The sequence below is a fragment of the Haliotis asinina genome, chromosome 7, assembly GCF_037392515.1.
Source record: "Haliotis asinina isolate JCU_RB_2024 chromosome 7, JCU_Hal_asi_v2, whole genome shotgun sequence".
NCBI classification, from domain to species: Eukaryota; Metazoa; Mollusca; class Gastropoda; order Lepetellida; family Haliotidae; genus Haliotis; species Haliotis asinina.
Genome location: NC_090286.1, coordinates 1,358,218 through 1,382,592, shown reverse-complemented (window position 1 = coordinate 1,382,592; position 24,375 = coordinate 1,358,218). Strand labels below are relative to the sequence as shown.

Here is a 24,375-nt window from a genome sequence, read left to right as displayed (position 1 = left end):
TGAAAATTATCTTCAGTAAATATCTTACTCTGTGTACAGTCTGTTCCATTCCAACCTGCCGTACAGCCTCCATCACACTGTCCCGTCACGCGGACACAGCTAGAGTTGTCTCCCTTGCAGTTCCTATTTAGGCAATCTTTGTTACAGTTGACTCCATAGTAACCAAACTCACATTCTGAAATACAAACCAGTGATACTGATGTGAGTCGGACATCCTAAAGATATTGTGAAGAAAAAGACCATTCAAATACTGAGTACATAGACATTTCCTGAAAGATCACACATCAGGTTTAAACACTCCAACAGCACGAACCTGTGTCACACTTTTCTGTTGTCCATCCAGGTAGACACACTCCATCGGGGCAGATGCCGTCCACGTAGTCGCACACCTCGCCGTCACAGTGGCAGTAGTTGTCACAGTCATCGCCGAAAGTACCATTGCTGCACACTGTTAATGATCGTAAATGAAGACGGTTAGGATACAACTAACAAAATCCTTTCTACACCCATAACAAACCTTGATTTAATTTTATCTAAATGTATTAGCATGTCCAGTTTAACTACTATGAATATTGATGACACCTGGTGTCCCTTCACGTGTTCCGTCGTCATTGGTTGGTGGAAATGAAATTAACAGTAGGTGAGAACACTTTGTCAGACGAATGATATGACGACATCTACTGATAGAACGACCTAGAGTAGGATGATTAGCATCTAACCTCAGCTAAAAGTGCGGATGGTTTCGAATTGTCACGATGTTCTTCTCGCACATAACACGGTTTTACCAGCCACTGGTATGTATGCATGTATGCATGTATGCATGTATGTAAGAACAGTATATGGTAATAGAACGTGACAGAAAGAGATTTTGCTTGTTTACCCCAAACCTCCACTCCACAATCACATGTGCGGTCATGGATGCTTTATAGATTCATTTGTCCCTTATGGCATTGCGCATATCTGGTAAAGGTCAATATACATGGTACTCGTAACAGTTCGCATTTTAAGCTGTCAAGATGTTTGGCTTTTACCATCAACCTCCACTTCACAGAAATCCATGACAGGTACGTTCATATTGTCACTTTCGTTGTTGACAGTGGTGGTGTACAGAACCAGGTAGCGCCCTTCACCAGAACACATGGCCGTCAGAACATCAGGTATGTCTGTCCCGTCTCTGTTCCCTGTCACGTTGTAGCAGTTGACTCCACCGGTTGGGGAGGCGGCAGTGTCAGCTATGTAGATCTGAATACCATTCCGACGAACTTTATCTGATGAATGTTATGATTCAATATTATCGATCTGTACATATCTCATGTCACATTTTGACTCCCTGGCATTTTGCCGGAATTTCAAGCGAATGTCAACACCAGTTTTTAGCCAATAAAATCGTTTCTGGGAAGCATTCAAATAGTGTCAGCGGCCATGTAGCTGGAATATTGCTAAACTAAACTAACTCACTCACTCACCTGCTACATTAACTTACATTTTGACTTCTTGGCATTTTACCGGAATTTCAAAGGAATGTCAAAACCAGTTTTTAACAAATCAAATCTTTTCTCGGAACCATGCTAACTGATATTGTGGAAACTGTTTTCAATGTAGTTTATTGTGTTTTCAGTGGTTTAAATTTGAAAATTGGCCTGCAGATTTCATTCAGGGCTCAGTAGATTGTAAAGTTCGTAGGTGACAGCAGGCCCTGAGTGCCAACTGGCAAACTGAAACATTGAAAACACTGTGTCCAATGTATTTCTGTGTACTCACAGTCTATTCTGAAAAATATTGTGACATGACGTATTTTGACATTCTCCTCAAGATCCACTCTCCACCATGCCTGTGTTACAGAACTGTCTCTCAACTCTGAATGAAAGCACTGGTGATAGTTGTGAGCACTGTTATCACCATTAACAGCATTGCCAGGATCCTGATAGACTGAGCTGGCTGACGTGGGTTTGTTGAGTGCCATATTGCCTGTGTTAAAAAAGCAATGTTGCTTCTAACTGCCGGATTAAGAGGACTAAGAGACACAGTAAAACAAATTAATGCGGGTTGACATCACGTGACCTGACGTCATGGTAGATGCTTAATGTTCAGGCACAACCTGTTTCTGTGCTGTGTTGGGTTGGGTTGTTACCGGTGTTCATCATGGCATCACTAGACAATACCAATGTCAACACGGAAAGATTATTTAATAGTATGCCATTAAATGCTATGGTGACATTTCTAAACATAATTGAGGTTGACCTTTATGTCAAGATAACAAAAAGTTAGTGCCATATTTTTCAGTTCATGTGGAACTACGGTTTCAGTATTTCAGCTATCCAATCTTTCCTATTCGCTAAACACTTTGTCCTTTTATTTGATGAATTGGCACATAGTTAGAGTGTTCCCACTGACAATCCAACATTCAAAATGCTTCATTGAAAATAGCTGCATAAACAGTACCCATGTTGTGTGACATGTCTTATCAGAAAGACAGAAAGTCTTTACAACATTTACATATAACAGTATTTGTTGCTACAAATTTTGTTGTAAGATGTAAATTTACACATTTTTATATTATTTGCGTTGATTCTTGGGATATTTCACCTCAGGAGATACTTTACGATTCAAACGTGCTACGTCAGTCACACCGATGAAAAGTAGACGGCAACAAATAATATTAAATGTATTACACTTACTTTACTATGAATCAGATATTCAGAGATAGCAAGGTTCCTCTTTCCTACACTACATTAGCCCCATTTAACATAGTAACATAACCGGTTCCGTTTACTCGTGTCCTTTCATGGTATATGAAAGGCTTTCCAACAAGGAAAGATTGTCGACATTACTTACTTTTCTGACATGTCATTCCTGACCAACCTATGTCACAATCTCCAGGACTACAGCCATTGGTAGCATTACACTTGTCTGCAGGACAGTGACACTGGTAACCGCACTCATAGCCGTATGTTCCTTCAGGGCAGATTCCTGCATCAGATATATTACATCAGACATGGACAGTGACACTAGCAAATGTATGTTCAGGGCAGGTTGCTGTAAGGTGATATGAGCATTAACATTCAGACTGTTATTAACCCGGATAACCCAACCTGCTCAGTGAGGTTAATAGACATGGGACTTATCTCACCGGGAGAGAGAGTTTGTGCATCGCATGTGCTTACGAAATATTGAATTGCAAAAACTATTGAGCAAAAATGCATCATTTAGTAGACTAGGTTTTTTACATCTGTTGGTGTGATAGAGATGCTGTAAGTAACTCGAAATATCGCATACTTTTTTCGTATTTTTCATATGCCGACATTGTTGCAGTATGTCCCCGAATGGCTGTCTGTATTTAAACGAGGTGAAGTAGGTCAGGCAAGTATTGAGCGATAAATCATAGCACTGATAAGCACCCTTAAATATTACAAATCTTGCCTCGTTTGTTAATAACGCGAAGCCCTTCCTTAAAAGGCATGAATGATCATGTCGTCGGGAGCTTAGTTTTAGTAGGAGGGTTTTACGACGCTTTTAGCACTATCACGGCCAAAAACGGGATTCACATTCTAACCATGGGTATGCTGAGCTCGGGACTTCAGCATCACGAACGGGCAGTTTCATCACTAGACTACCCCATTTCTTCCGGAGCTGTGTTAAGAATACACTCAACGAAGTCCATACTTCTACTGGTCCAGACTGGCACCACCCCACAGATTAACATGGACGTCCTACTCTGATACGGTGTACTGCCCAGTCGTTGTTTCATCGCTTTACCGCCGATTCCCAGGCAAGGCAACCACATGTACATTTCTTACCCCTTTTGAGCATACACGCTTTAAACAACACACTTATATTGATACTGATGTAACATGAAAACATTACACATACATGGGGATGTCCATGCTCCTGTCGCCCGGGCTTAGACTGGCACCACAACACGGGTTATCATAGACGTCCTACCCAAACACAATACACTGATCCGACGCAGATTACCAGGCAGGGAAACAACAAGTACATTCCAACGTCTGTTGAGAATGTTAAATGGCACCATGGTCATGAATACATTCAGCGACATTACCTGACACGATCTCCAGCATGGAGACACAGAGCAGCACCCCGAACACGGAGACCTCCATGTTGCTCCTGGGTGAACAACCCAGGAAGCCTATTGTTGTATCTTCATAAACATACAGTGTACGTTATTAGCTCCCTATACGAAACAAACAGTAAACTGTATTCTTGTTGTGAACGAGTGAACAAACCAGGAAGCTTATTGTTGTATCCTCTTAAACATGACAAAGATGTTATCAGCTCACATTATTATGGTCCTACAACTCTGACCCTTTTACAATCCAGGACCCACCGGTGCAAAAAATTGACCTCTTCGGTTTCACCGAAGACCATGTGATGTAAATAAAAACAACACCATTGCAACGGCATAATATATCACCCGGTTATAAATGGGGATTGTTTGTGCAAACAACAGGTTGCGCTTTAACACGGCTATGTGAGATAACAATGATAACGATTTCGAGTAAACTTTCAGTGAGTGTTATATGAATATTTGCTTTTCGGGTTCAGTTACATAAAGTTAAGGAGCTGCTGACGAGTACGCAGAAAATGTGCTTCGTGAGAGTTCCGGTTTCTCTACTTGATTCTAAATATGCGGTGACAACCCTAAATGAATGTGATCATAACACTTTAAAACTACAATTTATTCAGTCAATGCATTCAAATGTGGCTCATTACAGGAAGGGATATATTTATTGGACATAGGCCTGTGATTACATCAGGTAAGTTATTACATGTTTGTTGTTGCCTGTATGCAAGTGTTGTACCGTATTAATTACTATCAACATTAGGGAAAACGTGGAATTTTAAGAGATTGTTTTGAATTTATACATGATTTTGTTAACATATGTTATTTCTGTACGTGTCTAAAATGCAATTAAACAAGGAAACATCTAAATCTGTTTTACATATATTTTAATTGATTATTGTTCAAATCACAGTGTCATCTGTACCTATAGTCATTAATGAGGTAAGAGGATAATGGTGTAAACATTGATGCATTTATTTATATAGTTTTTGCAACCAGAATTACGACACAGTTCAGTACTCCATCAAAGGAACCGTGGACTCTTCTCTCAACAGTTTCAATGTGAATTTTTCTTAAATATTTTATTCATTCTGATTATTTTAGAAGACATCAGAAAACACACACTTTAAACGATAGAGATACAATGACGTGTAATGCTTTCCACTCTGTTCTCCCCAACTTCAGCATACAGAAAACATATTTCTGCTTGTAGACACGCAGTCCCCAATATTGGTCAGTCAGTCTCTCGAATTCTACTCCATCTTCTAGTCAAACATTTGCTTGTACAAGATGTTCTAAAATTCTCCCTTCCATCAAATCATTGACTCGGCAGACTAAACACTCTCATATAAAGAAATGCCAAGGGATGGGGGAGCTCTCTCAAGGAACCTCAACCCACCCAAGTGAAGTCACAGCAGAGATATTAACTGACACAATGTCCAGCACAGAGACAAAGGGCGACACCCCGAGCACCGAGACCTCCATGTTGCCCAGCGAACAAACCAGGAAGTAGATTCATGTAGAGACATTAACTGACACCATGTCCAGCATAGAGACACAGAGCGACACCCCGAGCAGGGAGACCTCCATGTTGCCTAGTGAACAAACCAGGAAGTAGATTCATGTAGAGATATTAACTGACACCATGTCCAGCAGAGAGACACAGAGCGACACCCCGAGCAGGGAGACCTCCATGTTCCCTAGTGAACAAACCAGGAAGTAGATTCATTGTTACGGTTAAGAATTTGCCGTGACAAAAGGTGTATGAAATCCCCTGTGAACCAGCAAAACAGAACAAAGACATGTCTAAAATATTCAAATGTTATTATTATCAAAGATAGCAAGTTATACATAGTCACAAGTCAGTTTCACAATACCGATTTCAAATACAATGCAAATGAGACAAAATCTAAGGCAATGGGCAATATAATATAACAAACTCACCAAAGTCTTAGTACGAGAGAGAAGCAGTCATGCAGAATGTAACAGAGCGAGCGGTCTGACGGCGGCTATGAAGCGTTGGCAGTGATGTATATCCTCTAGTTATGTGAATGTGCGTCCCCCTCAACACGGCAACCAGCCTCTTTATATATATTCAGTCTTTTCTCGGAAGTTCGGGCACATCGCCATCGCCAACACTGTAGAAATCTCTAGCAGTCTCCCGTAAGTAACAAATAGAAAACCAAGGGCAGATAATTTCCGTACAGCCTGCTACGAAAATCTTAAAATTGCTGACTATCTAGTATACGAAATGTGACCCATCGTAATTATTATTCAAAACACTAAACGCGGTGACCCAATCATACTATTACTAAATTAATAACAAAAATATACAGGAAATACACACTCGTAACATCATGTAGAGACATTACCTGACACCATGTCCAGCATAGAGACACAGAGCGACACCCCGAGCACGGAGACCTCCATGTTGCCCAGCGAAGAAACCAGGAAGTAGATTCATTGTTACGGTTAAGAATTTGCCGTGACAAAAGGTGTATGAAGTCCAGGAAGCGTACTAGCTGTTGTGTCATCATAAACACCAAGAGGACGTTATTAGTTCTACATGGATATTCTCCATACCACGAGAATACTTTAATAATATTTATTGTTATTATGGGTCTAAAACGGTGACAGATTTACAATCCAGGGCCCACCAGCACAAAGCGATCTAAGGGCTAGATCTGGGTATTTGAGTATCAACTTCGCCAAGGCCGCTTTATGCACGTCGGTCAAGAGAACCCTGCTACAAGACCCAAGCCACAGTCTATAGAAAAAACACCCATTCCAACCAGTACACTCATTTTACGGCCACCACTCCCTGTGTTATCTGAAACCTGACAATGCGCGCCAAGAAGCGATGACCTAGAAACAAAACTTAACCACCTACAGCATGTCTTCAACAACTGCAACGAGTATCCCACTATCCTTGTCAAAAGGACCATCTCTCCCCGCTCCCAGACAAACACAAACTGACTAAGCAAGAATTCGCCTCCATTAGAATCATCTTCCTCAAGACATCCCATCAAATGAACAGATTCCTAAAGCTCCAAGCAGACATCGACACCTCTTTCTATAGCTCTCCAACCTTCAGGACCATCCTCCAAGCCAACTAATCCATGCTCCACTAAGCAGCCCCGAAAGGAGTGATGTACAAACTTAACTGTGAATGTGGCAAATCGTACTCAGGTGAAAACCCCGTCGCCTTGACACCAGCATGAAAAAAAACATATAACTCTTCACCCAAGGAAGCGAAGAACTGCCAGGATTTTACACTTCTTACGTTACTTTCAAGGTATTCTGTTATCAAAAGTAAATGTCAAACTGACAAAATGAATTCTTTCATTTGAAACTGTTCCACATCGCTCCATTCCTGAAAAGTAATGGAGCGAGAACACACTGGAATGACAACTTGCTGATAGGAACAGCGAAAGTTTAAAATTTAAAATGGAAACAAATCGAAACACGTTATACACCTTTCAAAGAATTGAATTGACAACATGGAGATGAGACATATCGTCATGCACAAAACCACCGCTGTACATCTGTATGTGATGGTAGGCGTAAACCACTACACTATTTTGCTCAGACACTAAGTGTTTGGCACTTTTGTTGCAAGCAATATTTTCACGCAATACCAGACTGTCTGACAATATAATGTGAACATATATATATCGTTAAAGACAACAATGGGTAGATAAAGAAACAATAGCATAGGTAGTCGAAAAGAAACAATCTTGAACGGTAATGCCTTGTCAAGGGAGGATGCCATAAAATCACTCTGTAACGGAACCACAGCAGCTAACCCCTATATGCCCTAGAAAACAGTAGACGTGATACTGCAGGTGATTTCAGGTGGGAATCGCATTACTAGTGATGTACCAACCCTGGTGGAACCAAGTTAAACATAAACGTGTACATTACATTTACTACACACCAGTGTTATATTGGTTCTCATCAAGGTATTGTTGAAGTACTGCCGATACATATTAACTCGCCCACTTTCACTCAAATCCTTTTCATCTACAGTGATTTGTTTCATTTTTTTCAATGAAAATTTAGCATACGGATAATATGAAGCAATTCGTATTGTGTTTCCATAAAACGGGGAAATAACTGTGCCAAGTGTCAAGATAGTTATATACATTGCTGAATGTTTTAGCAAACCCAAACAAATGAATTTTCAAAAGACGTCTTGCTGTCTGTAGGTCAAACTGTTCTGAATATTGAGTTCTGAGTAAAATTCGAGATTTATTAATAACGCTCTGAATTAAACGAATTAAGTCAAAATGGTTCAAACTTTTCTGTCATGGAGCTTATAAACATAAAAGCACTCGTTTAAATGCGAAAAAACATGTTTTTTGACCACAAGTTAATATTCTCGACAAAGGGAGAGGTAGTTTAAAATTTTCTCAAAACAAAACGTTTCATTTTTCCCAATAAAACTATATGTTATGAAGAAAAGCTATATTTATTATTAAAACGCGACTTCTGAAATGAAGGAGATGTAACTATTTATATAACAATTAAAGAAATTTCCACGGTCATTAGATATAAATACTGAAAATTAACTCAGATCTATGTAATGAGCTTTAAACACATAGATACTATTGACAAACATTTGTGAAAACAAGGAAAAACACAATGTTGCAGTAATTTACTCCTGATCCTGAACACCTTAGGTGTGTTGCATCTGTCGAAACGTGTTATTACGAATGAATCACTATTACGAAATGTTCTGGGTATGATCTATGCATACATCTACCGAGGAATGCTTTCCGTAAACGACAAAAGAAAACCGAAAGGAAATCTGAAGGAAAGACCATTGCTTACATTAAGGTGTGAGTTCAATATTCTGAGAAAAATCTTTAACATGCGGGTTTACAAAATAAGTTCTTCACAATTCCTTAATCCACATACTGTTCCTACACAGTTTTGGTCAATTAATGCATGAATAATTAATGATTAACGGATGTTATTGTGACCAGTAACTATGCGCTTGAAACATTCTCTTGTCGAAACATAATATCAAGCTACTTGGCTCAATGCCAATGTTTTATAGTTTTATTATCACACATCATATTTGAGTGTCCTCATTCGGTCATTATTTCCGGCTTGGCCACATCATCCTTCCTCAGCTGTGTCTTGCGCAGTGTCAGATGTGAGTCTGGCTGTTGGCTACACCTGAGACATTCAGCGACTCATACATCTCCGGTGACCGGCCATCCAGTCTGGCGTACTGCTTTGAACATATGACATCATAGTCGGACACTCTTGTATGACCAATGTACTTTTGTATGAACTGTTAGTTCACCTGATGAGGGGGTCTGGTAAAGACCTCTAAACTTTATGTTTGAAGATTATTAAAGAGAAGTTTAATCCATAACATATTTTTCACACATAACAACTTGTAAATGCCACTAAAAGACACAGAAACTTTTGTAGTTAGTGAAGGTGAAGACACCGTCGAGTTTCCACTCGGTGTGGACTTGGGATTTTCGCCGCTCCTACGAAATAAATGTTTACTGCTGCCTGAAGTGGAAAGTGTGTGACACCAATTGTTTGAAATGGTTATCAGATGTTAGTAATACATTAATTACAATTGTGGAACGATGTTCTCTTAAACTTAGCGTCAAAACATGTCAGGAGCTTCTTCTACTGGAAATGTATAAGAACTGTTGTTAGAATGTTGTAAGAACATGCCTTACAGCTGATGCAACACTTAATGTAGGCTTCATAGACAGTGATGCATTTTACTTTATTTTCCTCCTCCAAGACACACCCTTATCAAGGAAGGACTTAGTATTCGAAGGTCGTATCTGAAAGCTCTTCACTACCACTCGTGCCCAAGTCCACAACAATCACGGATTCAGTAATCTGTACACTGTTTTAGTGGACTTGTGGAGGATAATTCCAAATTTCATGCATCAGTGACAGTTATGACGTCCGACACAATTCCCCATCCCCTTGTACCACACGTTCGAGATTTGTTTCGGTGAACAACTGACTAAACATTGCGTATGTTCATGACGGGGCAGGATACTGCCGACAAGTCGCATACCTGCAGCTGTAGCACGTCAGTATGCTTAAGATTACACATTTTCTTCCTTACTTTGAGTTGGCGATCTATGGTCTGTTCTATCGTCTTCTATAGTTCAAGCAATTTAGATTTCAATAATAGGTTTAACATACATCTGTGATAAACTAGTGGGTTTGACTGTCCGCTGTCCGCAGCTATTTTTAATTAATTAGTTAAGTTTGCTTCTTATCGCGATATAGTTGTGATATCACCGATAAGATGTAGGCTTATAACTCACTCACTCACTCACTCACTCACTCACTCACTCACTCACTCACTCACTCACTCACTCACTCACTCACTCACTCACTCACTCACTCACTCACTCACTCACTCCTTGAGTGCAGTCTTCTCCAGCCCACCCTGATTTACATCCCGTCTCACATCGACCTGCATCCCGGGGACAGGTGCCAGACTCTCCCACACACACCCGGGCACTGTAGTAATCCCCGCAGTTACACAATACTGGGATGAGCCGTCGCCGTAGGAACGTAGGCACTCTGTGAATAAATGACGTCAGACACTGAAAATATATATTTTTTATATAAACGAACAGACATCTAAATTAGAAAAGGATCCCCACTGAGTTGACTCTGAGCCTCAGGAAAATGTAAATTTGCTTTACAACAGTTACAGAGAGAGGGCCACTTTGAAGTGAACATGATCTGGGCCTCCTTTCACACTGAGTTGACTCTGAGTTGACTTTCACAAGGCACTGTGTGAACGCAAGTAACTTAGGTATCCTCAATGCAGCGATAAAGAAGAGAGAGTGAAAAGCAGATGGCTACATTTCTTCATAATGAAACAATATTGAATGTCTTTCCTTTGCTTATCTTTTCATCAGATATTCGGTGATGTCCCCATTTAATAGTAACATATATGGTTCCGTTTACTTGTGTCCATACTATACGAGAGGCTGCACAAAACAGGTATCCGATGTATGCACTACATGGACAAACTGGTGAATAAAGTAAAAGGACCACAATCATTATCGTACCTATCAAACTCACAAAACTTAACGAAATTATTTTACCTTCCCCTTTACCATAATGATGGTTGACAGATAAGGACGTAAGTAAACATGGCCAATCTTAGATCTGTGCCGAAGGATATATCTAATAATCATGCTCTTAACTGTAAATAATTTTACAAGAAAATGATGTTGGATGAGATCAACCAATGTTGTGAGTATAGCAGATGCTCTGATTGTCGACATTACTTACTTTCCTGACTTGTCATTCCAGACCAGCCTGTGTCACAATTTCCGGGACTACAAACACTGATGATGTTACATTTGTCCAAAGGACAGTGAGACTGGTAACCATACGCATAGCCGTAGGTTCCTTCAGGACAGCTGCCCGTAACAGAAGAATGACATCAGAGATAGACAGTGACACTAGTGGGCGTATGTACCATCAAGACAGCTGTCTGCAACAGAAGTATTACATCAGAGATAGACAGTGACACTGATGGGCGTATGTACCATGAGGACAACTGTCCGTAAATGGCGTATTACATCAGCAATAGACAGTGACACTGGTGGGCGTATGTACCATGAGGACAACTGTCCGTAACTGGCGTATTACATCAGCAATAGACAGTGACACTGGTGGGCGTATGTACCATGAGGACAACTGTCCGTAACTGGCGTATTACATCAGCAATAGACAGTGACACTGGTGGGCGTATGTACCATGCAGTGGGATGCTGCGCTGATAAGACGCCATGAAGATTTCATTGACGAGTGAAGACAAGATCCCATCGGCAGTCCATGCATTTGCTTGTAGTTCTTATCGTTGACGGTAACGTTTGGGCAACTAAAGGCGAGGTTGGGGATGGTGTCTATGGTGGGTTTGGTGTCTAGGTCGTCAGTTCTGCTTTGGAGCTTGGTGGGGAAGACATCAAAACTTGGTAAAGAGTTCAGTGACGTCATAGCTGACCATGGTGTCTTTGTTGATATTGTGTTTTGTCAAATGTTCACATATGAATCTATACACCCTTTGTCTGCTCGACAGACTTCGTATTTGGGAACTACTATATAGTCTAGTATTCACCGTTTTCGTTACACAATAATTAATTATCCCCTTAGTTAAATTAGTTGATAGGTCATTTGTGTGTCATGTTTTGGTACAATTCCCCGATTTAAACTCCTCTCTAAAGGTATATCATATTTCTTATAGTCTGTTCACACGTAAGAAACATGCCTAAAGTTAAGCATGGAAATAATGAAATAAAATCAAAGTAACCAAACCAAGGTACCACAGGTAACACTGTACTATGGGTAAAACTGTGTACAGTATCGATAACATTGCGTGAAATATAGGTAACACTGTGTACAGTATTGATAACATTGCGTGAAGAATAGGTAATAATGTGTGAAGTACTGATAACATTGCATGTAGCATGAATAAGAATGGGTATTTGCAGCCGAAACATTCCAAATATACTTATGCTGTGCTCCAAATAGTCCACAACCTCTCGACTGGTTCATATAATCCTCGGGAAACACATATACACAAGTGACACTAAACATGATTCCTGTCAAAAAGATAATAAACTTCGAAGAGACAGAAATATTACAGAAGAAATGCAGCACCTGGACTGCGGCGTTTGCCTGACAAGATAGAGCACGGTCGACTATGTATAACATAAACAAACACCCGAACCTACGTTCATTAAGCAGCACGGAGTATATTTAATTCTACATGATCTGATGCACTAACAGCAGTTTGGACTTTGTCAGAACATATGCTTCTTCTTGGGTGGGTTGGGAGTAGTATTACTACTGCTTTTGCTTTTAGCAATATCACGGCTGGGGGCGCCAGAAATAGTCTTCACACAATGTTCCCATGGATATATCGAACCTGGGACTTCAGTGTGAGGAGCGAACGCTTTCACCACTTTCAGCTTTGTTAAAGGTATGCATCATTTAAACAACAGCACACGTAAACGTAACGTGACGTAAAGTGAAAAGACTATTTCACTTATATAGCGACGCCCATTCATCATTCGAACGTCGATTGCCAGACAGGGCAACAGCAACTACAATATAATGTGTTTTGAGAATGTTGAATTGTCATAGCCATGAATCAGTTCAACCACATTACCCGACACCGTGTCCAGCATGGAGACACAGAGCGGCACACCGAGCACGGAGACCTCCATGTTGCCCAGTGAACAAACCAGGAAGCTTATTGCTGTGTCTTCATAAACATACAGTGTACATTATTAGCTCCCTATACGAAACAAACAGTAAACTGTATTCTTGTTTTACTGTGGATCTGCTTGATTTACAAACTAGAATTAGTCTTCGTGTGACAGAGGGGTTGTACAAGAGAGTGAGGGTGAGAGGGTGAGAGGGTGAGAAAGAGCATGTTTGTGTCACAGAGAGTGTGTGAGAGTTGTAACTACTCCAAAGTCTTGATGTCTGTCTGTGTGTGTGATTAGAGGGGGGGGAGGTAGAGTGTATTGCTTCAGAGAGTGTGTGAGAAAATGTTTTTGTGTGCAAGATTATGTGTAAGGGTTCTTCAATCAGAAATGGTCAACGAAAGAATCATACACTGGACAAGCAAGTACCGTCTCCTCGAAGTGTGTCAGGTTTCATGTTACGATTTAAAATCCCTTGTACAGTCCAGACTTTACTCTGTAAAACTAGACTTTTATTTTATTTCGAGGAAAGACATTTCGTGGTTCATTCATCCGTTTCTGTTTCCCTTAGTCCGTATATACTTTTAGGTACATCAGTCATTACTGACCACTATGGACGAGAGTCTTCAAACACATTCAACCAGCATGCGCAATACAGTGAGTGAGTGAGTGAGTGAGTGAGTTATTGTCTGATCGCATCTTTCAGACAAAGGGAGGTAGCTCCGGTTGTCACTGGTGCAACTACTACCGGTAGTTCTTTACAAGGCAGTTATTTCAGGAATCATATTCCAGAAGAGGAGGATCATACAGACGTCACAGACAAACACTCGTACATGTCAGTTAAACATCCCGAGAGACTGCCAACTTCAATTGAAGTCGTTCTGCACAAACCGAAACACTGTTGAAACCTGCTTTAAGCTCAACTTAGCCACTCATTACCCTGTGAGTTCGGCAGATACAGAAATTCCAGATGTCCAAAACGTCAACTACGTGATATACAACTACACCGACGTCCTCGACTGTCCGTCGTGTGTCGTGATGCAGTGTACCACAGATGCATCACTTGACTAGCGATAATATATGCGTCGCTTTTAGCAATACTCCAGCAAAATCAAGGCTGAGGACACCAGAAATGGGCTTGACAGATTGTACCCATGTGGGGAATCCAACCCGAGTCTTCGGCGTGACGAGTGGACACTTTAGCCACTGGGCTACCTCACGGCACCTCAGCACCAAAGATAAAATATATCATATAACCATTGCTCTCTTACTTCATGTTAATGAGGAGGATGGGGATGATGGGGGATGAGGGGGATTATTCACTAACAGATGTCACGATGCAGTATAGCAACAAGCGTGCGTCGTTTGTCGTGATGCAGTATACCAACAAGTTTGCTTTTGGGGTTTTTTTTATTATGATTATTTTTGCAGCAGTACGACACATACCGCGTGTGTAATCTCATAAAACATACCGATTACATGTATTTACAAACAAATGTGAATAGTTCAGACAATCGGACATCTTTGGTTCTAGCTATTATTTTACCAGTTCGAAACAAACCATGTTGATTTGATCGGTGGCAAACACATCACAAGTCAGGAGTTCCTGTTGGACGTATATCTGATGAAGTACATGTAAACCGACGGAATGCAGGTAGCTCTCACACATTCCGTTGTCGCCAAATGATGTCAATGAATTCAGTTTCTAAGTGGATACGCGTATTTATGGCATATCATTCAGTACCGTACCTGCCATTAGACGCATTAGACACGTGTCTACACTTAACGTTTTCGGAGCTAGCATTCTCGCATTAAATATGTAGTTGCACACTACATGCAACAATTAGCTTCAAGTGAATATAACTGGCACTAGTGTACACATTTTTCTTTATGCATATAAATTGCATATTGACTTCTTTTAACCCCCAACACACACAGCGTGTTTGTTTGCTTTTCTTTATGAAAAGTAAATCAGCTGTTACATTTTATGGCCACATAGAATCATGACTTTTGCTGGAAAAGCTATTTTGTCATTGCTCAAACATGTTTCAAAGTGTTCATTAAAATGTTAAATCTATCAGTTCAGTTTCACTAACTTCCCAATGGAAATATCAATATCTTTTGACTGGAGAATAAAGCAGGAAATGTTGTCTAGAACAGCCATGTTTTGAACATTTTCGTGAGGCAGTATTTCCCCAATCCTCCTTGAAGTCTCGTGCTCCACGCACAATCGCAGGTCCAGTTGTTCCTTTCCTGGGCACGTCCCTGCCGTGCATCGTTTTTCTAAGTTTCAGTGTGATCACCAATCGCCTGGAGCTAGTTTCAGTTCAAAGTACACAAGCTGGTTAGTGATGAGTGGTTGATCCCTATTTCCGCTTAATCAAGCTGTTTCAGTTCCCTTGTGTTGAGATGAAGGACGAGGCCAGTTCAAAACACATGGATACTTCATCCTGGAAATAAACAGTTCGTCGTATGAGTGGTCAACCCTCACGTATGAGACTTTGTCATAACGATGTCACCTTTCCCTTTTACTAACTACGACCTAAATACTGTATGTGATCAGTTGGTCCATCCACAGTGGTTGTGACGGGAACAGGTTGTGGGTTATACTTCACATAACTTATGTTTGTTAAAAGTCAAATCTGTTTGTTCTGGAAATTCTATAAAGACAACAGATTTAAGTTTACTATATATTAAGAATTAACTAACACGCTGATAGATTCCAGTGTGGTATGCCATGACGTTGTAGAGTTAGAAGATAAGCATCATCTGTAGGATATTATTGAGTATTTAAGTTCATTCAAAGTGACTTTTGTAGTGTAATATGTTATAATATGTCGTTCCAGTGGATGCAGGGTTGAGTACTTTATAACAAGGCCTTATAGAAATGTTATAACGTGGTATTGTAGGGGTGTTATACCATGATGGTGTTTAGTATGTTAAACATGACGCTGTAAAGGAGGTTATAACCGTACGTTGTAGAAAAAGTTCCCTCAAAGCATAGTTTATAAACGATCGTTCCACAGATTGTTCAAACATGTGCCTCCATGCAAGATACTACGAACAATTGTCTCGTAATTTAAAGTTATGAAATTTATTGTCAGTGTACTCCTCCGCCCAATGATCAAATATCGACCCATTTAAATATGTGTGTAAACTTCCATGGAATACAGGATTTATATGTGTGTTTGTACTTTTATATATATAGTTACGACTTTCATTCTGCACTTTACACGTTAAGAAGATGCATAGTCAGAGATGGGTGGACAGAGGGATAGATGGATGAAACCTTACTCATAGCAACACTGAAATAGAAAAGTGGCACAGGAAATGATAGACGTACCTCAGTAAGGTCGTTGTCAAACAGGTGCCCGAGACGTCTGATGTTGTTGTAGACCTCCACCTCGTTGTCGTACATCATGCCCTGCACGATGTTGCACATAATGCAGAACAACGTCGCCATTCGCCTTTCGCCGTCACTGAAATTATTTAGACGATGATTTAAGAGAGTTTCAGAGTGAGTGAGTGAGTGAGTGAGTTACAATTTAACGTCACATCGGCAATATTTCAGCCATATCGTGACTTGAACATGTTTTTATCGAAATGACATTTGTATATATTAGAAGAAAAAAACGTGAAAGGACAGTAAAACAACAAGAATATCACAGTTACAAATAACACTAGTGTGGAAAATTAGCAGCACTAGCACTAGCATATTGTTGGACAAAACAAAATAAAAAAAAACAGGCTAGACATCACCCACAGCTCAAGGCAGATCACCATTACTAAGAACCACGGGGACTTACAGAACGTCTGCTTCCTGAATGGACCCAGGCGGATTTACAACATCCCTTCAGATGTGAGAGTTTCAGAATTAAAATAACATTTCTGTAATTACAGTGCCTCCATGAACCAGTGTAACTCAAATCTCCGAATGGACCTTGAATACATCGGTCGTGTGTATATCTTGTTTGAAATCACACAGAGAGAAATAGTCTGAAAAATATACTAGAAAGCTAGCCTGGTGAAGTTATTGTCTTTCTTGACATGCAGCCACATATGCACAATAAGCACTTATTAACAACAATACTGACAACACCAAACAAGTTAGTTTCACAAGTCAACAGTAACATAGATACCTAAACATCACTGTAACGGGCCGTGTAGTGGTCACCCCATGTGACTCCATCTCTCTCATAAGGTCAAGGACAACGTTTGAGTTCATCATATTCAGCAGGTACACACGCACTGACTGTGCGCAAACGTCTCCCTTAAAAGCAATACGTCAATGTTATATATCATGACGTACTGTATGTATATGTTATAATAAGCAATAATACATGAAACTGTCCCAAGTATCTGTACTGTCTCGACATTGCTACTGTCGTTGAAATCTTGCAGCAGTATACAGTTATGTGCAGAAAATTTTTAACTTTTGAACTTTTGAATTTCTTCACTTGTTTAGTATTATTGGCATATCGACTGACAGTCGTTTGACTTAACATTACTGGTAAATAAACTCTGATATTCATTCGACATCGATATAAATTACCTCCATTTTTCTTTCCACATTCTTCAAAATGATATCGCAACTGATATCATACACCATGGAACATTTGACGTTCACTGGGTCCAAGTCGAGACTGGATCCCAACGTCGGCAGGAAACTGCGCAGCCTCTGCGGCATGCGATTACGTCACAGTTTTAATATAATCAACTCTCTTTTAACTGATTATATTTTTAAGTGTAACATTAACATTTCATTAGTGACTCATATTCAACATATTTCATGTATAAACGATCTGTCTTTCTGTCATAAAAATAGCGAAGTATGCTACTTGTATAACTCAAGGACATCTTAAGAAGTGATGATCTTGCACCTAAGCAATCCTATCTCAGACTAGCCCGACATAACCACATGCAAGAAGCCATTGTCACATGATAATAACAACATTCATGAAAGCCTTCATTTTATGATGCAACAAACTCGGATGTCAACACTCGGGTTCTGACATCATCATGGTATAGTTTCAGTTGACTCGAATGCTTGCTTGCGCAGCTGGGTGACACATTAGACTGATTGTTTACAAACAAAATAATTTTAGGTCAGTTGATAACAATATGCCTGTACTTTTGCTAGTAGCAGTGGCTAGGCATGGACATGATGTCCGAATAAAACCCGTACGGGTGTGCAAAACTCATTTTCGACCATCTGTGAATTAAGTCAATAAAATCAAAACAGCAAGCTTCGTTGATTACGATTTGTCCGTTTGTGTAAGTAAGTCGGTAAATAAGGACGAATATTTTTTACCTGCTGATCCATGTTGTAAAACTGCGTCAAATGACAAGCTTGCGCCACACTCACAATCCCACTCCTCTATTTTGTAGGAAGGTCCTCTTGGGACTAGAGAGTATGCCCGCGACAGACGCTCGGGTCGTTCGATTAGGAAACACATCGTTCGTACGAAACTCTTTGTGCGAAAGCAACCCAAGTTTGTAATCATTGTCCTGAAGGTGTCACTAGACTTAGTGAGGTACACATACAACGTAAGGCTTATGCCAAAGATGGGTAATTGTTTCTTACGTGTAATGACTTGGGAAGGACTATGATTGTAGACGACTCGTGTTTGATTGTGAGTTCCCAGAAGGAAAATGCCGTGGTGATGCAGGGAGCCTGGGTTACAAGGTATCCTCTCACAGACAGTCGGGACTGAAAACGTTCATGTTTGGAAACAATAATTACTGTTATGTGCATCCACCTCTGTCCGTTTGGAACAAATATATATCGGGTATAGACGATTAAGTGAGTGCGTGATTTTAACGTCGTACTTCATTGCATGTTGACAGTGAGACTAATGTCGATTATAGCTGCAACGTTATATTTGTAATGTGATTTATCAGAATCATAGCATGACTTACCGGCATCACGACTGTCAGGAGATCAGTTCTGCCCCTCATCCTTAACCTGCTCCTGTAGCTGCCTCCTGTAACAAGGAGCTCCTAGTACAAGTCTTATCATAATCATAATGATTTTATGTCCTCATCCTCGTCTTCAGTTAAGTATCGAAATAGTGTAAGCACATTTGGGAGTGAAACATGTACACGTGGCCGACTTACCCCAATATGACGTGACAGTAACAAGCCCAATATTCTCACCTAATTCAGCATTTCCTCTCTCTCTTGCCAGTTTCTGAATATCGAAACATAATACTAAAGTCAATTCATCAATTAATCAAATGAATACATTTATACCGATGATGGATTTAACTGATTTACTAAAATGTTCAGTTTGGGGCATGAATTAATCTCTGTTAGAATGAATGTCAATTATTTATTTATTATTGATATTATTTGTGTGGTGTTTATACAGAATGTCAGTCCTCTTACCTGTACCAGCTGAGGAACAGTCATGTTTCCCATTGTGAATGTACCATCTGCCTGACGAGCCCTTTCTCTAAATGCCGCCAGGCATAAGGCTGTATCACCGACCAGGAGGGCTTCATACAGAGTGGTGTACACGCTGATGTACTGACTCTGTGACGTGTCCAAAAATAGGCGTCAGCATGAGAAGTAGTACATCATTTCAGTACAAATCGTGTCAGTGTATCATGCATGACACCGTTTACGTGTAGATGGGATAACACATTGAACATACATTTGGTTAGCAATAGTATATATCCGCCATGTCCAAAATACCTGTAAGACACAAACTGTATTGTACCTGGTTCTGTACCATGCTGTGGCGCTGTTGTCTCATGGTATTGACCACCTGGAACACGTCCACCTTGTGGTCAGTGAAGGCCTGGTCCAGCAGATAGTCCACTGTAATGTAGGTCCCTGTCCGGCCGATCCCTCCACTGTTGATAACAAAAAATGACTGAATTAGACCATTACTCTATCTACATGCGGACAAGACAATGGCTGTCACATGCACTTCCATACAAACACAAACGAAGACATAATAATAATAGCATCTCTTTGACTTGACCACCTATTTCATCAGAGACAAGCATTCCAATATGGAAGGGGAAGTTGCCAATGGGAGTAGAACTGTAAGAACAGTGGCTGAACGGATCCAATCGTTGACTCTGAGAGTGTGAGTGCGATAGAAATTGTCCTGTGAAACAGCAATCGCAACTTTCATCACTTTCTAAAGAGCTGTGTTATTTTTGAAGTGTTTGAGAACGTCTGGCATCACCAAGTAGATCCTTCCATTTCATTTCAGCGGAATCTAGTCACTTGAGGTTTTAGATTTGCGTGGTTTAAATTGTGCCAGACACAGACCAGGACTTCAGGGTACTCAGTCCACAGAGTCCTCTAGTACTGTCCCGTTGATGACAACTACTGTGATAGTGCACATAATGTGTAACATTGGATGTGTCCAACTTACCTACAGTGAACCAGCAGTGGAGAGTTGTTAGGGTTGGGTGTCCGTCTCACTCTGAAAACAAACTCTGCCAAAGCGAGATCATCAGCCGTGCTGTCCTCAAACCACACAGTAAACTGGAAGTGATGGACAATAAGACTTTCGCCAGTCTGCACAAAGCAAAATACATGGATTACTCGCTAGTTTTTTACCTTACATGCGACAACAAAGTTAAATCTAAGCTGGTACCTCTTTCGACGTGGCTTTGAGTGTCCGGAAGTTCCAGTGAGATCTCTGCTTCTTCATGGTGACAGAAATCAGGAAATGTCCAGTATCAAGGTTATATCCGTCCAGCCAGTAGGAGTCGCATTTGACCTAGTGGTGAAATAATACATCAGACTGATTTACGCACATCTATAGTTCAGGCATAATAGGAATTTGATTAAAGGGCAAGAAGACTTACCACTCCCTTCTCTACATGGTTGGTCAGCATGACCACTCGAGTTATCTCCTTCTCAAAGATCATTCGCCAGAAGTCACCAATAGTTGTCCTTTTGGGCCCTGGACAAAACTTTACCAGCTGGTCATAAATATAACTAAATTTCGTTTTACATTGATGCCTAATTTACGGGAAATATTTATAATGACGTCAGATGTATTTTGCGTGAGTGAGTGAAGGCCTGAGTGAGCATTGATCCAGTTCTATGGCGGTGTGTGAAGTTGCGGTAGATATGTCTTTCGGTAAATATGTGCTGCTAGACCTACATGACCTGCACGACTGGTCCGCAAGCACTGGGTCCGACTAAGCGAGTACAATTACTCAAGTTAAGTTTCGTTTTCCCTAAAAAATCGTCCGGAAGACGGGGTTTCCGGATACACAAGGTCCGAGTAAATGTGGTTCGATTGTACAGCACTATGTTAACTCTTCTCACTGTCGTGTTTTGTATCTGGCAGGTTTTCACGGAAGACTGTCGCACATACCTTGAGTCACAATGTATGCTCGAGGTTTCAAGTATCCCTGAAATTGAAATGTTGTCAGTTAATATTTTGTTTCCGCATATGTCATCTCATTTGACTAGTTGTGAAACTCATCATCAACCTACATTGATGTAGTTGGCGTTGATGTAGGTGGAGAGGGAATCTCTGCCCAGTTTGGTCAGCCGGACTTGGTTGTAATCATCTGAAATATTAAAATAAAATGTGATTAACACTACAGCTGACCCCCACTACAGTGTAAAGAAACACTACAACTGACCCCCATTGTAGTGAGAGACAAATCTATGTCCTCAGTGTTTTTGTACTTGAAAACAGTAGTTTCAAAATTACCCACTTGACTTTCTGGATGATCGATCACTTGATTGTGACTGATCACATGATTGTCTGGACACTGGTATTTTCACTGGTCTCCGGTGTAGTTTTTCGCAGCTAAGTTGTTCTTTACACCACGCAGAATCTACTTCTATGGCCGTCACATTACCTTCGGGTTTTCGAAATGGATTGAACTTATATATAGTTGATGGTTTAAAGCGCTTATCTATGTGTTTGTGGCATCACTTACAAGGATAAAGGTTCCTGTAGCGGTTCTTGCCTCTGTTACGTCGGGCTCTGTGCTGAGGTTGACTGACACAAGCGGAAAGTCGCTGGAACAATAGATGTGTCAGGAACTGCACGTGTAACCAAACTGCTGCGGTAATTTTCCTCTAACAATGAATAGTGCAAAAGTTGAAATTGGATTCAAGCTGACACCTTTTTAAAACAAAATCCATTCTTACCGTACATTTTAGCCCATCATTTGTCACGCGGTAACATCACTGACACATTAAGCTGAGCCAGTCAATTTGATTTCGAAAACAATACAACATTAGACAGGCCGTAGATCATGATACTAGGGACCATGAGGACTCACGGTGCTTTAGCTACTTGCATTGACCCTAGCTGGATTTATACCATCTCCTCAGCTGCTGGCGACTGTAGGAACACTAAGCCGAAATTTGAAACAAAAACACTACGTTTACAAAATGTCGTTAGTTTGTGATATTTTAGGCTCAGTTTGAAAACTTTGGGACTTACGCATCCTCCCGGAGGGCACATTAAAGAATTTATACGTCAGTCATTATCGATCACTTACGTGGAATTCCCTGTGAATACCGCCATGTTGACTTAGCACCTCCCTGATCTTGTCATGCAGTTTTTCCACCTCCACTTCAGTGGAGCCTTCATTTGTGCCAGGGTTTTCGTTCCTCACATTGGATCTCAGAGTTCCTGCGAGGGTTTGTTTACGTTGGCAAATCAGTTAAACCAGTTCCGTTTCTTTTCACATCAGGATGGATGCATGTACACACACGTGTGGCACGTGTGGCACGCGCACGCACGCATGGACACACACACTCATAGTTAATTCCACTGCTTGGGAATGAATTCAATAAAAGAAAATACGAATTCAAATCACATGTTTATCATTGGAACAAATCTGGATTATACCTTGTGAAGGAGGTAGGAAACTATGGGAGCCTGTCCTGCTCTTCCTATCGCACCTAGAATCATAGAACAAAGTACACGTTTAATAAAATCCACTTTAGCGTCACATCGACAATATGTCAGCCACATCGTGACGAGAACAATGGGTGATTAAATTGTAGAAAAATAAACCTTGTTGACGGAGAACAGTAAACCCACTAGCATATCACAGATATCAATTCAAAACTAGTAATTAAATCTAAAACATGTTGACCATAAGAAATAAGACAATCTAAAAATAATGTATACATTGCAAGCAACTAAGGTAGATCACCATACTAGGGACCATGGAGACTTACATCACAATTGTTTCCTGTATGGGCCCTAGGTGAATTTACACAACCCCCCTCAGCCTCTAGTCATTTTGACAAATCCAGCCAGACATTAAAAACAACATATTCTACGATTAATAGGCAGAGAGTATAAATTCACTTTGTTGTTTTACAGTTATCACCAGTTTCATAGATAACTGGTATGTTTTGCTGTGCAGATGATGTGAAGGTATCAGGTTAGGTAAATGTTGTGTCTAAACATCTTACCAACACACAACAACCGCAGCGATGATCAACATCAGGTACGCCCCTCCCGCGACCACAACACTGATCAACAACTGAGTCTCTGAAAGAAAACACGAACGAGTATGTTTCTTACAGAAATATCAGTGAGTGAGTGAGTGAGTGACAGAGTTTGGTTTTGCTCCCGCATTTAGCAATATTCAAGCAATATCAACGCGAAGGACTCAGAAATGTCCCCCGTATGTTGTAGCTACGATAGGAATTGAACCCGCGTCTTTGGCGTGACTTTCAAAACAGTTAAACATAAGATAATCCCATCGCCCGTTATCGAAATTATCAAGGCCCCAGTGACGCAAGTTACTTTCGTATTGTTTCATGTTGATTCAAGATCATAAAGTAGTACAAAATAGTGAAGTAGTGCAAGCTAATGGAGTAGACATATTCGTACGACTCTCAAACGAGTAGTTTATAGTATCATTCTTGTATATGTCACATAGTGTGTCTGTTTCTGAAACTAGTAGATGGAAGTATTTGCAAATTGTTTTATATGATAAAAGTAAACATTTACATGTTCACTTCCTGCGTGTTTCAACAGATAATAACGATAAAAACACAAGGAAAGGAAATTGAAAGTGGCGGTATTGGAAATCAATTCAACAGAGTGTATGTA

The 24,375-nt window shown here is 40.4% G+C and overlaps 2 protein-coding genes across 2 annotated transcripts in view; both read right to left on the bottom strand.

Annotated features, from left to right (window-relative positions):
• The window catches only part of LOC137291151 (multiple epidermal growth factor-like domains protein 10), a 38,145-nt gene extending 31,634 nt beyond the window's left edge, over positions 1–6,511 (bottom strand). Inside the window, exons 1-6 of the mRNA XM_067822438.1 lie at positions 6,454–6,511; positions 2,836–2,970; positions 1,762–1,968; positions 1,032–1,268; positions 314–448; positions 29–175 (exon numbers count right to left, since the gene is read on the bottom strand). Coding sequence (XP_067678539.1) covers positions 29–175; positions 314–448; positions 1,032–1,268; positions 1,762–1,968; positions 2,836–2,970; positions 6,454–6,511 — 919 coding nt within the window. The remainder of the gene's footprint in view (positions 1–28; positions 176–313; positions 449–1,031; positions 1,269–1,761; positions 1,969–2,835; positions 2,971–6,453) is intronic.
• An 8,187-nt stretch (positions 6,512–14,698) lies between these two features.
• LOC137291149 (receptor-type tyrosine-protein phosphatase T-like) lies at positions 14,699–24,082 on the bottom strand. Its single transcript, XM_067822435.1, has 19 exons — positions 24,067–24,082; positions 23,730–23,808; positions 23,155–23,207; positions 22,802–22,935; positions 22,232–22,313; positions 21,777–21,853; positions 21,655–21,691; positions 21,137–21,234; positions 20,923–21,048; positions 20,698–20,843; positions 20,029–20,164; positions 19,695–19,841; positions 19,464–19,497; positions 19,227–19,291; positions 18,892–19,017; positions 17,860–17,985; positions 17,447–17,577; positions 16,651–16,786; positions 14,699–15,757 (listed from the first exon to the last, which is right to left on the bottom strand). The coding sequence occupies exons 1-19, from the start codon at positions 24,080–24,082 to the stop codon at positions 15,698–15,700; spliced, it is 1,809 nt and encodes a 602-aa protein (XP_067678536.1). The 3' UTR covers positions 14,699–15,697.
• Between the last annotated feature and the right edge of the window lie 293 nt (positions 24,083–24,375).

Coding starts and splice junctions, on each gene's coding strand:
- LOC137291149 (XM_067822435.1), bottom strand. Junction 21,692..21,776: donor TCAACGCCAACTACATCAAT/GTAGGTTGATGA, acceptor TTTCAATTTCAG/GGATACTTGAAACCTCGAGC. Junction 16,787..17,446: donor CCCGTTACAGTGATGTTTAG/GTATCTATGTTA, acceptor AAATAATTTCAG/TGACGGCGAAAGGCGAATGG.